The sequence below is a fragment of the Labeo rohita genome, chromosome 13 (genome assembly GCF_022985175.1).
Source record: "Labeo rohita strain BAU-BD-2019 chromosome 13, IGBB_LRoh.1.0, whole genome shotgun sequence".
NCBI lineage: Eukaryota > Metazoa > Chordata > Actinopteri > Cypriniformes > Cyprinidae > Labeo > Labeo rohita.
Genome location: NC_066881.1, coordinates 30,015,393 through 30,028,885, shown reverse-complemented (window position 1 = coordinate 30,028,885; position 13,493 = coordinate 30,015,393). Strand labels below are relative to the sequence as shown.

The 13,493-nt window shown below is 33.6% G+C and overlaps 1 protein-coding gene across 14 annotated transcripts in view; it reads left to right on the top strand.

Annotated features, from left to right (window-relative positions):
* The first annotated feature begins 4,283 nt into the window (after positions 1-4,283).
* Positions 4,284-13,493, top strand: part of ablim1a (actin binding LIM protein 1a) — a 54,571-nt gene continuing 45,361 nt past the window's right edge. For 3 of the 14 annotated variants that reach the window (XM_051125861.1, XM_051125850.1, XM_051125849.1), the window contains exon 1: positions 8,689-9,045. In XM_051125861.1, coding sequence (XP_050981818.1) covers positions 8,949-9,045 — 97 coding nt within the window. In that variant the 5' untranslated portion in view covers positions 8,689-8,948. The other 11 variants (XM_051125858.1, XM_051125856.1, XM_051125859.1 and 8 more) reach the window with 9 other exon arrangements.

The following is a 13,493-nucleotide window of genomic DNA, read 5'->3' as shown; positions in this document are numbered from 1 at the left end:
TACTTTTATTTTCTCTGAATATGTAATTCATCTGCTTAGACCCAATCACTGTTCTGCTTGAGTGATTTATTCCCATCACTTATACAATTGTAGCTCACTCGTTTGTCAGACGTGTCAGGAGGGATCTTCTGTTGAATTTGAGCGCCACTGCCATGGTGTCACAATGTGACGCTTTTTAGAAGAACAAAGTTGACCAATTACAATTTTAGGGATGAAATGTAATGTGATCTCAGTTGCTTGGTTCTGCTGGGCCTGTAAATCTCTATAATGAGGTTTGCTGCGTCCTCTAAAGTTCTTTAATTCGTTTTACTCCGTCCCAATTAAAACATTTGCTTTCTTCAAATTTGTTTTGAGTTGGTTTTGGTGTGAAGTTTATTCTGACTAAATTGGATGTTTTTGCAATATTGTATATTGCTAATTTCATTTCAGGAGATGCAGATGGGATGTGGGTCTCTCCCAGTGGAAATCTAACATTTTCTAAACTCCCTTTTCACCCTCACAATGGATGAAGTTTGTGGAGGTGGTATATTTGGCTGTTACCAGAGGGCAAGGGTGTAGGTTTGATTTTGGCATTGGTGGGGACATACTGGCAGATAACAGACGTTTAATTTTGATCAAAATAATTTTTAGGGACAATTTTGTTGTCGCTGGATATTGGTAGGAACATGTCATAGCGTCCATACTAAAATCTACACCCTTGAAAATCATAACATGCAATGTCCGACTTTGAAAACTAGTTCTCTCATTAAATATAAAGAGGGTAAGCAACCGATTGTTGAGTTACTCCAAATTTTACAAAAGCTTGTGGATGTAGTTAAAATTTAAGTCAGACATTGAAGTGAGTTGCTTTTTTTGTCACTCTTGATGAAGACGCCATTCACTTGTTTGGCAATCTGGAAATTTTGGTCAGATATTTTGCAGTGTTTCTAATCTCTTGTGACACTTCTTTCTCTTTTAAAGATGTTTTCTTTGGATTGTCTGACTACCCGAAAGAGAATATAGGAGAATATTTATAACTTAATTTGTGTTTCCTGCTAGCTAAATTTCACATACATAAAAATCTCTAAACCTCTCTCTTCTTTATTCAAAGTTGAGTAAAGTATATTGAAACTATCCAAAATTCTGTTAATCCTAACAGTGAAAAATGCACCTCTATATTCATCCTATGTGTCCTGTGTAACCACAAATTATCCATGGTTTTGCTACTCCTGTCTCGATCTGAATCAAATTATTCGCGATCATTTCAGATCGGTTCTTCGGAGTGCTTTATTCAATTCGCGAAATGATTCGCGATTCGCGCTGCGAAGTTCCGATCTGAATCAAAAGATTCACGAACCCAAGCCGAAGTTCCAATCTGAATCGAATGATTCGCGATACGAAAAAGGTTCGAAACCATTTAGAAGTTATGGTCTAAATCAAATGATTCGCGATTCACGCTCCGTAGTCCCTAATTGAATAATTATTTGTGAACCATCAGAGCGTGGTTCGCAAATCATTAAGTTCGCGAAATGATTCCCGCTCGTTCCAGTATAAATCAGAAGATTTACAAAGTTCTTATCTAATTCAAATTATTCGCGATACGCGCTCCGAAACCCGATATGAATCAATCATTTCGCGAACCCGCACCAAAGTTCCGATCTGAATCGAAACGATTCACGATCCGCTCAAGTCCCAATCTGAATAATGATTCGCGAAACTTAATTTCAGATCGATACTTCTGAGCGCGTTTTGTTTACAAATGTTTACAAATAAAATCCACATTTCCACTCCAAAGATAACATCCAACAAAAATCTGCGAACATATTCAGGTGAGGTAACCTCTTTACCACTAACTAGAGACCTCAAAATGCTTGCTAGATGGAAATATTGGGCATTATGATCAAGTTTGTAGCTTAATGTATTTAAAACAGTTTGACCACTGCTGTTAAGTTTGTGACAGTTCAACTGGAAATCAGCTGAAAGCATCCAGTCATCTCATACTATTGAAGTGAATGTTAAATTTATCAGTAGCCTATATATTGTAATAAATATTTGAAAAATTGTTGTATCTGATTGTATTAGTCTATGTAGAGTGACTGTGTATCAGTGGTATGACCTCTGTCAAATGTGGACAAAATTACAACAACAGTAGTTACATAAACATATATTTAATTGTTTGATTAAAATTATTGCTAGAGACTATTTAGTAGTCGCTGGATATTGATAGGGATATGTTCCTAGCATCTTTAATAAATTCTACACCCTTGCAAGAGGGCAACAAAACTGGTCAGTTCAGACTATGAGTTTTATTTTATGGTGGACCATTTTAAATTCTAATTTTAAAATCTCACAGGCTGCTGCAGAAGGACCGTGGGGTGTAGTCTGGTCCATTCCTGCAAATTTTCACTCCCAAAACTGTGCAGTGTGTCCATGGAGCAGGCTAAACTGGTTCATTGTATGACTCTTCACAACAGGGTAAAGTTTATTTTAAGGGATTGGATTTTAAAACATAGGATTTACAAAACAGAATGGACTGGAGGGGTTGAAAAGTAAGAGGGATTTGTCATATCAGGCAAAAAAAGAAGGTAAGTTTAGAGGTGAAAAAACATACTGAAAGTTCATTTAAAAAGATTATAAAAGCAAACATTGATGTGCACTGCTTAAGTTTGAAACATAAGTCAATTTTTATTCCATGTTGAATTTAAACCAAATATATACAATCAAATTGATTACACAATGTTTATCATTTTTATTCCAATATATTCTTCTAATATTCTTAATAACACTATAACACTCCTATATGTTATATAATCCTTAAAAATACTTATAATGCTGTGACAGTTAATACTTAAAATAATACTTTTTTAACTTTTAACAACAATAATAATAATATTAATAATGTGAATTACAGCATAGCATTTATGTTCCCATTTTGATTAACTTTAATATTCACCATGCTGCATTCTAACATATTGTGGTTATCAGTAAAAGTTTTAAGTTGCTCAGATGTTTTTTTTTGCTTTGTTTAACATAAAATATAATTGTATAATTAATAGGCTCTAAAACCTAGGCTATAGAATAAAATAATGTTGTCACAATGTCAACCATAGCTGTATATTATTATTAATAAATAAATATAATAGTAATATGCTACTAATAATAATATTAATTATAATAGTAATAATAATATATTAATAATAATAATAATAATAATAATAATAATAATAATAATAATAATAATGTATATATTAGCCTATTATTATTCACTGTGCCTAATAATACTATTTTATAGTAACTTGTAATTGCAATCAAGTGTAGCTTTTTAAAGAGACATGTGAAGCCTCTTTCTTCCAGGACTCTGCCCAATATTTAGGACTCTGCCCAATATTTCCATCTAGCAAGCATTTTGTCGTGGAAGAAAGTCTGGTCCATTCCTGCAAATTTTCACTCCCAAAACTGTGCAGTGTGTCCATGGAGCGGTCTAAACCGGTTACTTGTATGACTCTTCACAACAGGGTAAAGTTTATTTTAAGTGATTGGATTTTAAAACATAGGATTTACAAAACAGAATGGACTGAAGGGGTTAAAAAGTAAGAGGGATTGTCATATCAGGCAAAAAAAGAAGGTAAGTTTAGAGGTGAAAAAACATACTGAAAGTTCATTTAAAAAAGATTATAAAGGCAAACATTGATGTGCACTGCTTAACTTTGAAACATAAGTCAATTTTTATTCCATGTTCAATTTAAACCAAATATATACAATCAAAGTGATTACACAATGTTTATCATTTTTATTCCAATATATTCTTCTAATATTCTTAATAACACTATAACACTCCTATATGTTATATAATCCTTAAAAATACTTATAATGCTGTGACAGTTAATACTTAAAATAATACTTTTTTAACTTTTAACAACAACAACAATAATAATAATATTAATAATGTAAATTACAGCATAGAATTTATGTTCCCATTTTGATTAACTTTAATATTCACCATGCTGCATTCTAACATATTGTGGTTATCAGTAAAAGTTTTAAGTTGCTCAGATGTTTTTTTGCTTCATTTAACATAATATATAATTGTATAATTAATGGGCTCTAAAACCTAGGCTATAGAATAAAATAATGTTGTCACAATGTCAACCATAGCTGTATATTATTATTAATAAATAAATATAATAGTAATATACTAATAATAATATTAATTATAATAGTAATAATAATAATAAGGTATATATTAGCCTATTCTTATTTACTGTGCCTAATAATACTATTTTATAGTAACTTGTAATTGCAATCAAGTGTAGCTTTTTGAAGAGACATGTGAAGCCTCTTTCTTCCAGGACTCGAGCATCCTGCTCAGTGCTGTTTAGTATTGCTGGATCAGATCCCTGCACGTCATTCTCTGACAAAACCGAAAGGAACCGATACGGATCACTCTCATCCGGACCGGACTTGGTGTTGTCAGGCATGTCAGTGCGCGGTGAGTGGAGCACGCATTTATGCATCATCATCATAATCATCATCATCAGCCCAGGATTAACAGCACCTGTCATGTCCAGTAACTCCAGTCATCGGCCTTACCTGCTCATGCTGCAGAATTTGAGCGCGTATTATCAGGCTCGTCGTGAATATGCGGTATGAAAATCTATTTCCATCTTCTCAGGAACTCTCATCCATAATATAACATATCGATTATGCAATAACTCGCACTTAACTCAGTAAGGGACTGAAAGTCTGTCATAATTTAATGACCGTGTATCAGTCTATAGTATTTTTTTTCTTTGTGAATATTTAAAAAACAAAATTGCATTGGTTCAAAAAAATTGTATCGTAACGTATGTAGAAATGTCGTAACTCTTCAGCCAAACAACAGATGGCGCCAGAGTAGAGCTCACTACAGTATAGCCGATTGGGGCTAGTTGTCACACCTCTTTACTAAAATGATTATATTTCTAGGTACGTTTATGCGTATAGAACTCGATAGGTATAACCTTGGCCACAAAATGCATATGTGACCCTGGACCACAAAACCAGTCATAAGCGTCAATTTTTCAAAATTGAGATTAATACATCATCTGAAAGCTGAATTAATATGCTTTCCATTGATGTATGGTTTGTTATAATAGGAAAATATTCGGCCAAGATACAACTATTTATATAATATACAGAATCTGGTTGTGCAAAAAAATCTAAATATTTAGAAAATCACTTTTAAAGTTGTCCAAATGAAGTTTTAGCAATGCATATTACTAATCAAAAATTAAGTTTTGATAGATTTACAGTAGGAAATTTACAAAATATCTTAATGGAACATGATCTTTACTTAATTTCCTAATGATTTTTGGCATAAAACAAAAATCAATAATTTTGACCCATGTAATGTATTTTTGGCTATTGCTACAAATATACCCCAGCGACTTAAGACTGGTTTTGTGGTCCAGGGTCACATATATCTATACAGAGTTTTTTTCTTTTTGATCGGCCATAGTCAGGCTGGCGCCATATTTTATTTTTGACAGGAATGAAAACGAGGCTGTGAGGGTTTGAAGTAGTAGTACAGTGCGTTCAATGTATTGCAGCCTACTTTTGTTTAACAACGACACTTCTTTCTGACTTTCAGTAGAAAAAAACAACATAAAACAGCTTAGGAAGTTTGAAAAAGACCTTTAGAGATTATAAGTCTATCCCTCACAGCCTCGTTTTCATCTGCGTTACTTTAATATGGCTTCTAACTTGATTTAGTTATGTCGGACTTTAATGTGGTCATTGTCTGAGACAGATTCTAGATTTTTTGGCTCTTAACTATTACCAGTGGCATGGCGTCAGGCTTAATGGTGTGTTATTAATCTTTGAGTTGTGTCTAGCCCATTTGTTGCCCAAAATAAATGTATTTTTTGTTTTGTTTTTGTTTCAGTTAACCCTATTAAGTCATGTTTTCACCCTGCTGGAGGAAAAAAACAATAGAAACCACTGCAGAAATTCTAATGGTTGACAAATATCATTACAAACATTACAAACCGTCAACTTTTAACCATTAAACCCATTAAAAATGGCTTCCTGTAGTGTGTTTTGCGACATATTCCATTAGGATTTAGGATTTTAACAAGCCACAAACGGAAGGCGACCAATTATCATTACAGAGCAACAGGCACCATTACAGTTACCATTAAAACCAGTGCAATTCCCATTATAACCAGTAAAACCATTACAAACTCTGTGATGGTTAGTATTGTTTTTTTTTTCACAGGGCAGTTTCTACACGTATGGTGCTAAGAGATGTACCAGTTTCTAAACATGCTTGACTGTGATGATAAGACACTTTAGCTACACAACAAGCAGCAGATTAGTTTCGGTTGTTAAAACATGTAACCGTTAATTACACATAGTAATATATTAATGGTGCAATGTTAAGTGCAACGGAGGTTTGCGGAATGTCCAAGTGGTTTCGTATCCCACAGCTCAGCATTTTGTCGTTTTAATGCTGATGCTCTTAGGTGAATCAATATATCAGTCCGTGTTATTGAGCAAAGGCCCATGTTCCCATGTTCAGTGAGTGAACTGTGTGAAGGAGTGAAGCAGATTTACCCCTACCGCACGTCCGAGGAGCATCCTGAAAGATGAAATCACCACATTATTCTTTATTAGCATATTTTCCTATGGGAAAACCATAATCAAATATTTGGTTTTTGTTCTTTAAGTGATAAAAGTTTTAGGTAAAAAATTCATTAGAATTGAAAAAGGGTCACTTTAATTAAAGGTGGCATTAAATAACAGCATTATTCTATGTGTTGACGTCATTTTAACTGAAACAGGAAGACAGGGCGGGACATATCAAGTAGTCCCGCACCCTTTTTTAAATAGTCAATAGCGTTTCGTTTATATCACAGCTTGGGCCAGAGCAGTTGAGTTCGGTATAGCCACATTTGACAGCGTATGACAGCCACAATCTCATACATATTACTATAACATATAGCATTCTATGTAGAATTTAAATGGGTCTGATATGCTTTGTTATCTGCGCAGATTCAGACATATGATCCGCTGCATTGCTATCATGTCTCTGGACCAGAGCAGACTGTGCATGCTGCGGCCGTTCATGTGACAGCGCAAAACCAGACTTTTTTTGCCCCAGTGGAAAGCATATTTCACTATATAGTGCATTACTTGCCATTCACCATACAGAAAGTGACTGATTTCAGCCACAGCTTCAGCGTCTATTTAGTGTAGGGGGTGGGATGCTTTGGATTCTAGAGAGCATTTGATTGGACGGAAAGTTTGATGAGAAACTGAAGTGCAAAGTGATGTCATCAAAATAGAAGAACCATATTAGCAGAAGTTGGAGACTGTAAGTTGAGAATGCTTATATGTTGTAAATGTGAATTTTGTCATTGTATTGCAGCACACTAGCTTATAGATAACCATTAAGGCTAACATATTCAAAAAACTTCAATTTTGATTTCATGGGGACTTTAAATCTAACCCTAGTGGTTACTTTATTGCTTTCTTGGAAGCAGTTTTAGACTTTAAAACTGTAGCTTAAATACATTTGTGACCCTGAACCACAAAACCAGTCATTAGGGTAAATTTTTTTAAAAAAATTAAGATTTACACATCATCTGGTAGCTGAATAAATAAGCTTCTATTGATGTATGGTATGTAAGGATAAGACAATATTTAGAAATCTGAGGGTGCAAAAAATCAAATATTAAGGAAAACACCTTTAAAGCCGTCCAAATTAAGTTCTTAGCAATGCATATTACTAATCATAAATTAAGTTTTGACATATTCACGGTAGGAAATTTACAAAATATCTTCATGGAACATGATCTTTACGTAATATATGTATTGCTACAAGTACCTGTGACTGTACTGTTCAAAAATTTGTGATTTATTAAAAAATTCTAAAATGTTGTTTATTCCTAAAACTGAATTTCAGCATCGTTTCTTCAGTCTTCAGTGTCACATGATCCTTCAGAGATCTTTCAAATATGCTGATTTGCTGCTAAAGAAGCTTTTCTTATTAATGTTGAAAACAGTGCTTAATTTTTGTGAAATCTGTGATTTTTTTTGATTCATGGAAAGTTTAAAAAAAAACAGCATTTATTCAAAATATATTTCACTTTTGATCAACTAAATGCATCTGTGCTTATAAAAAAATAACTAATTTTATTAAAAAATAATTAAAAATCTCACTGGCCCCAGACTTTTGAACAGTATTGTGTATTATTAATTATACTGGCCACCTTCCACCCTAGATATCAGCATTAGCAATAAAAAAACATGATCAGTTGATCGTTATTGCAAACCACAAAAGCTTTTACTAACAGTTAACTAAAAAATGTAGTTATATATAAAAACAATAATGAGATATTAATATATTATGACAAATTATTTTATAATAATCATGATAAACATCATGACTTATTATCTGGTAATAATGAGAAACTCACAATAATGAATTCTTGATCTCTTTTAATATAATGGGATACTAGCTCATGATAATGACTTAACATTTTTTAATCAACTTTTTAATAACAGTGGACTACTAGGAAAGAGTATTTCTTTAACAATAGACTGGATTGGAGTGTGTTTGTGTGTGTGTTCTTGCATCTTTGTGTCTGACAGTAGCACTGCTCATCCCGTAAATGCCCCGCCCTGCCTCTGCACCAGGGCAGCAGACCTCTACCTGTTAGACTGCGGCATCACTGGCCTATCCTTGGCAACTGGTACCGCGGTAACCTGAGTCTCCTCCTCCGCTTCCTCCCAGTCCGGACACCAGAACGCACACAGCGAGGACAGACCGCCTCAGCACTTTCGCGAGTGTGCGTGCGCGTGTGTGCACGTGGCCGCGTGCGAATGTGAATTATTGATGAGGACGCAGCCTCAGAAGGTCCTGCCGGGCCGTCCTGTGAGTGTGTGAGGCTGGAAGGGTGTGAGAGTGTTTATGTCTGTCAGTAGAGATGGGGGAGAAGAGTGCAGTGCACCAGCAAAAACAGCCTCCTTACGATGGACTGTGCAACTACGCCCAAAAAATTACATCCTGCTTCGGATTGGATGGTAAGCACAGTTCTTGGTCTTTTTGCACATGATTTATGTGCTTGTCTCTATAGGACGCTTGTTTGCTTTGTGTTTGCGCTCGGTTTGTGTTCATGTGGCATTGTGTTTCTTTGTAAGGGAGTTGTCCCTGGTATGTGCGCTGAAGCTGGATAGGTTTTTGTAAGGGGAGATCAGGCGGTTTGCTATGCAGCAGAACAATTATTCTCACTCTGCCTCTGCCAATAATGTTCTCTATTTATTTGTAGCTAATTTGCTGTATGCTCCACTTCACAGAAGAAAATCCTCTGTCCGATTTGTATAAGATGGAAGTGAGTGAAAGGAAAATACATATCTGAAAGATAAAGATTAAAAAAGATGGTGAGAGCTTGGTACACCATCTAAAACATACATGAGTGGGACATGGTGTCCTGCCCATCCATTGACTTGGTGCTCTGTGGTGCCACATTTTCTCAGATGCTGAACTGATATCAGTGGATGAATGATTTCAGTGCTCAAGAGCATGTTAAACACTTTAGTCTGTTTGCTGTGTTTATGCCAAGTTCATGTGTCAAGTTCGAAGCATGTTTAAGATCCTTTGAACTGGAGTATCATTTGAGTAGAGTCTAAGATGATGAAGCATTTTTGGCATTCGCTGCGATCGCAAACAAACAGCTGGAAGTCACTTAGCAATTTTTTAGGATTACAGCAAATATTGCACTGCTTTAGAGTTGTAATACTGTACCGATCAAAGCTAGAATTTATTCCTGTAAATCATTTTTATCTATCTGTCTGTCTGTCTATCTATCTATCTATCTATCTATCTATCTATCTATCATCTTTATTTTCACTGGCGTTCATAAGTTTGGGATCAGTAAGATTTGCAATGTTTTTTAATGGAGTCTCTTATGCTCATCAAGGCTGTATTTATTTGATCAAAAATACAGAAAAAAACAGTAATATTGTGAAATATTATTGCAATTTCTAAAATTGGTTTCTTATTTTAATATATTTTAAAATATAATTTTTTTCTGTGACGCAGTGCTGAATTTTCATTAGCCATTATGCCAGTCTTCACTGTCAAATGATGATTCAGGAGTCATTCTAATATGCTGATTTATTATCAGTGTTGAAAATGTTGTGCTGCTTAAATTTTTTTTTTAACTTGTGATGCTTTTTTCTTTGTTTCTTTGATGAATAAAAAGTTTAAAAGAACAGCTTTTATCTGAAATAGAAATCTTTTCTAACAGTATAAGTCTTTACTATCACTTTTTATCCATTTAACACATCCTTGCTGAATAAAACAAAAAAAAAAAATTACTAACTGCAAACTTTTGAATAGTAGTGTATTACACAAAAAATTTATATTTTTAATAATCACTGTTCTTTTTAACTTTTTATTTATCATAGAATCCTGAAAAAAGTATTACAGGTCCCAAAAATATTAAATAAATATTTTAACTATTAAAAAATAATACCTGTTTCCAACATTGATAATAAATCAGCATATTAGAATGATTTCTGACGGATCATGTGACACTGAAGACTGGAGTAATGATGCTAAAAATTCAGCTTTGCATCACATGAATAAATTATATTTTTAAGTATATTAAAATAAAAAAAAGTTATTTTACATTTCAATAATATTTCACATAATTACAGATTTTTTCTGTATTTTTTATCAAATAAATGCAGCCTTGATGAGCAGAAGAAACTTCTTTTAAAAACATTAAAAATCTTACTGATCCCAAACTTTTGCAAGTAAAATGTTTTTTTTTTTAACGACCAAACAAACAAACAAAAAACAGTATGCATCTATGATGTTGTGTTGGGTAAATAGTTTCAAGTGTTTAATTTCAGCTATTTTCAGTCTCAGCTATTTCAAATCTTACTGTTATTAAAAAGATTTATCTATTTTTCTGACCTCTTTGCAAAACACAGCTCTCCCAGCTCTCCCAAGACATGTCAAATCTAATATATGCAGTCCAAAATACACAAAATGATAGACAAGCAGGGTTTTGGCTAAATAAGCTCTGTGCATTTTCTTCAGCTACTGAAACCCCCTATCGATCAACCACATTAGCCTAAAGGCATTTTAACTTTTAACATTTTAGCATCATCATCGTCCAATGCATCTGAATGCCATTCCTGAACTAATTTAAACTCACCAAGAGCATCCAGAGACAGTAAAGTTTAATGTTTAGCGTATCCTTCCTTTTCTTTCTCATGTTGAGGTCAAAGCAGTGCATGAGTCATGAAAAGGCCTTGAGAGAGATCGGAAGAGAGCTTCATATAACGGAGAGAGCAGAGCTCTATTATTCATGAAGCCCTATAACACTCAGAAGCGAAGGAACATCATGAAAAACATAAGTTCATCCCTCTTTCTCTCTCTCTAACCTTCTTCCATCTCAATCACTCTAAATCCATCTCTTTACATCTCTCTTTTCCCCTCCCTCTAAAATCAAATTTTCAGTTGACATGTAAATTATGTTCAACATTTGACAGTTTAAAGATTACATGCATAATACTAATCCTCCTCAGTCTGTTATAAAATCTGCAGCATCTGCAAAACCCTTTGAGGCTCTTTTCAAAAACCAAGTGAGCTACAGTGTTATAAGATATTATTAAATATTAGGAAATATTAAACATGACACAAAAACTGAACGTAACATTCAAATTTCAAAAAGATTAAATGTTTTTGGTATTAAAAATTGTATTATATATCATAAACGTATGTGTCCTTCATCCAGATTTTTCAGCAAGTTTTGCATTACGGAATTACCTTCTCCTTCAAGGATAAATATGATGCAGCAGTTTGGCCAAGTTATCTTAGAAAGCAAGATAATTACCTTTTTGAACAACCTTTCTTAAAATGCTGCTTACGTGGGCATCTCTGTAGGTTTTGGAACACAGCCTGTGTCCGTTTAATAAGCATAAACTGCTGATCCACTGCCTCTCTAATGCATCTGAGTGCAGAAAGACCCTCCGCGGGGTCTGTCAGAGAAGCACATGTCTGTTGTTAAATCTGATTCTTCACCATGTAATTTCATAAAGGCTGTGGGTAAATGCTTTTGTTCAGGATTTATTAGCATTTGGTGAATTATATCGGTCAGTCAATGACAGTGACTAAAGCACTCTTGGACAGGATTAGTTTCCTAAACAATGTTTGAATTATGATTAATAATATCAGTGTCATTTACTGAACTAGTTTTATTAGATCTTGTTTGGATGTGGGGGTTACAAAAGGTTATGTACTCTGGATGCATTTTGTTTTATTGAGTATTATACTATAATTTATTAACTTTATTATTTTACCACTTTTTATTTCAGTAAATCATTATATATATTTTTTATAATTATAGTTTTATTTATAATTGTATAGATATATCTAATATTTTATTTTAATTATATTATAATTAAATTCTTTATTTCTTTAATAATGTAGATCTAGTAAATTATATTATATTATATTCTTTTAAGGTTTTTTTTAAATTCTGGCATTTATTTATTTTTATGTATTTATTTATTTATTTTTACATCGGCTGGATGCAATCACTACTGACCACCAACTGTTATTCTGCCCAGAAAGTTGGCAGTAAGGTTTAAAACCCATAATGAAGGTCCACCAGGCAGAACAACAGGAAATTTACCTGTTGTCACAATATTAAATGAAGGTCAACATTAATGAAAAGCATAAAAAGCTAATTGCAATGACTCTGCAACAAAAGAAACATACTGTATGTTTAAGAGACAATCCCCAATAGCATAAACTGACATTTTTTTTTTTTTTTTTTTTTTTTTTTTTTTTTTTTTCCAGACAGGCAAGTCCCTGTGTTAATTTATGACCATATGTTCTCACCTATTTCCTCCAGGGGTGAAGGAACACCTGGAGAGGTGTGGGTTGGATTTGTGAATTTGCAATGTTTATTGCATCTCTAGTCTCATTTTAGACTTGCAAGGCATTATTTGGGCTACAGTAGTTTGGGTTTTTATTTTAGCTCTGTTTATGCATTGTGCCAAACAGTGGTACAAAATGTACCGCTGAAGAATACATAATCTCCATACATATATGTGACCCTGGACCACAAAAACAGTGAAAAGGGTCAGTTCTGAAATTGAGATTTATACGTTGTCTGAAAGCTAAGTAAATAAGCTTTCCATTGATGTATGGTTTGTTAGGGCAATATTTGGCTGAGATACAACTAATTAAAAATCTGGAAACTGAGGGTGCCAAAAAATTTAAATTTTAAGAAAAAATGCCTTTAAAGTTGTCCAAATGAAGTTCTTAGCAATGCATATCACTAATCAAAAAATGTTTTATATATATTTACGGTAGGAAATTTACAATATATCTTCATGGAACATGATCTTTAATTAATATCCTAATGATTTTTGCCATACAAGAAAAATAAATAATTTTGACCCATACAATGTATTTTTTGGCTATTGCTGCTCGTGCTACTTAAGTGGTT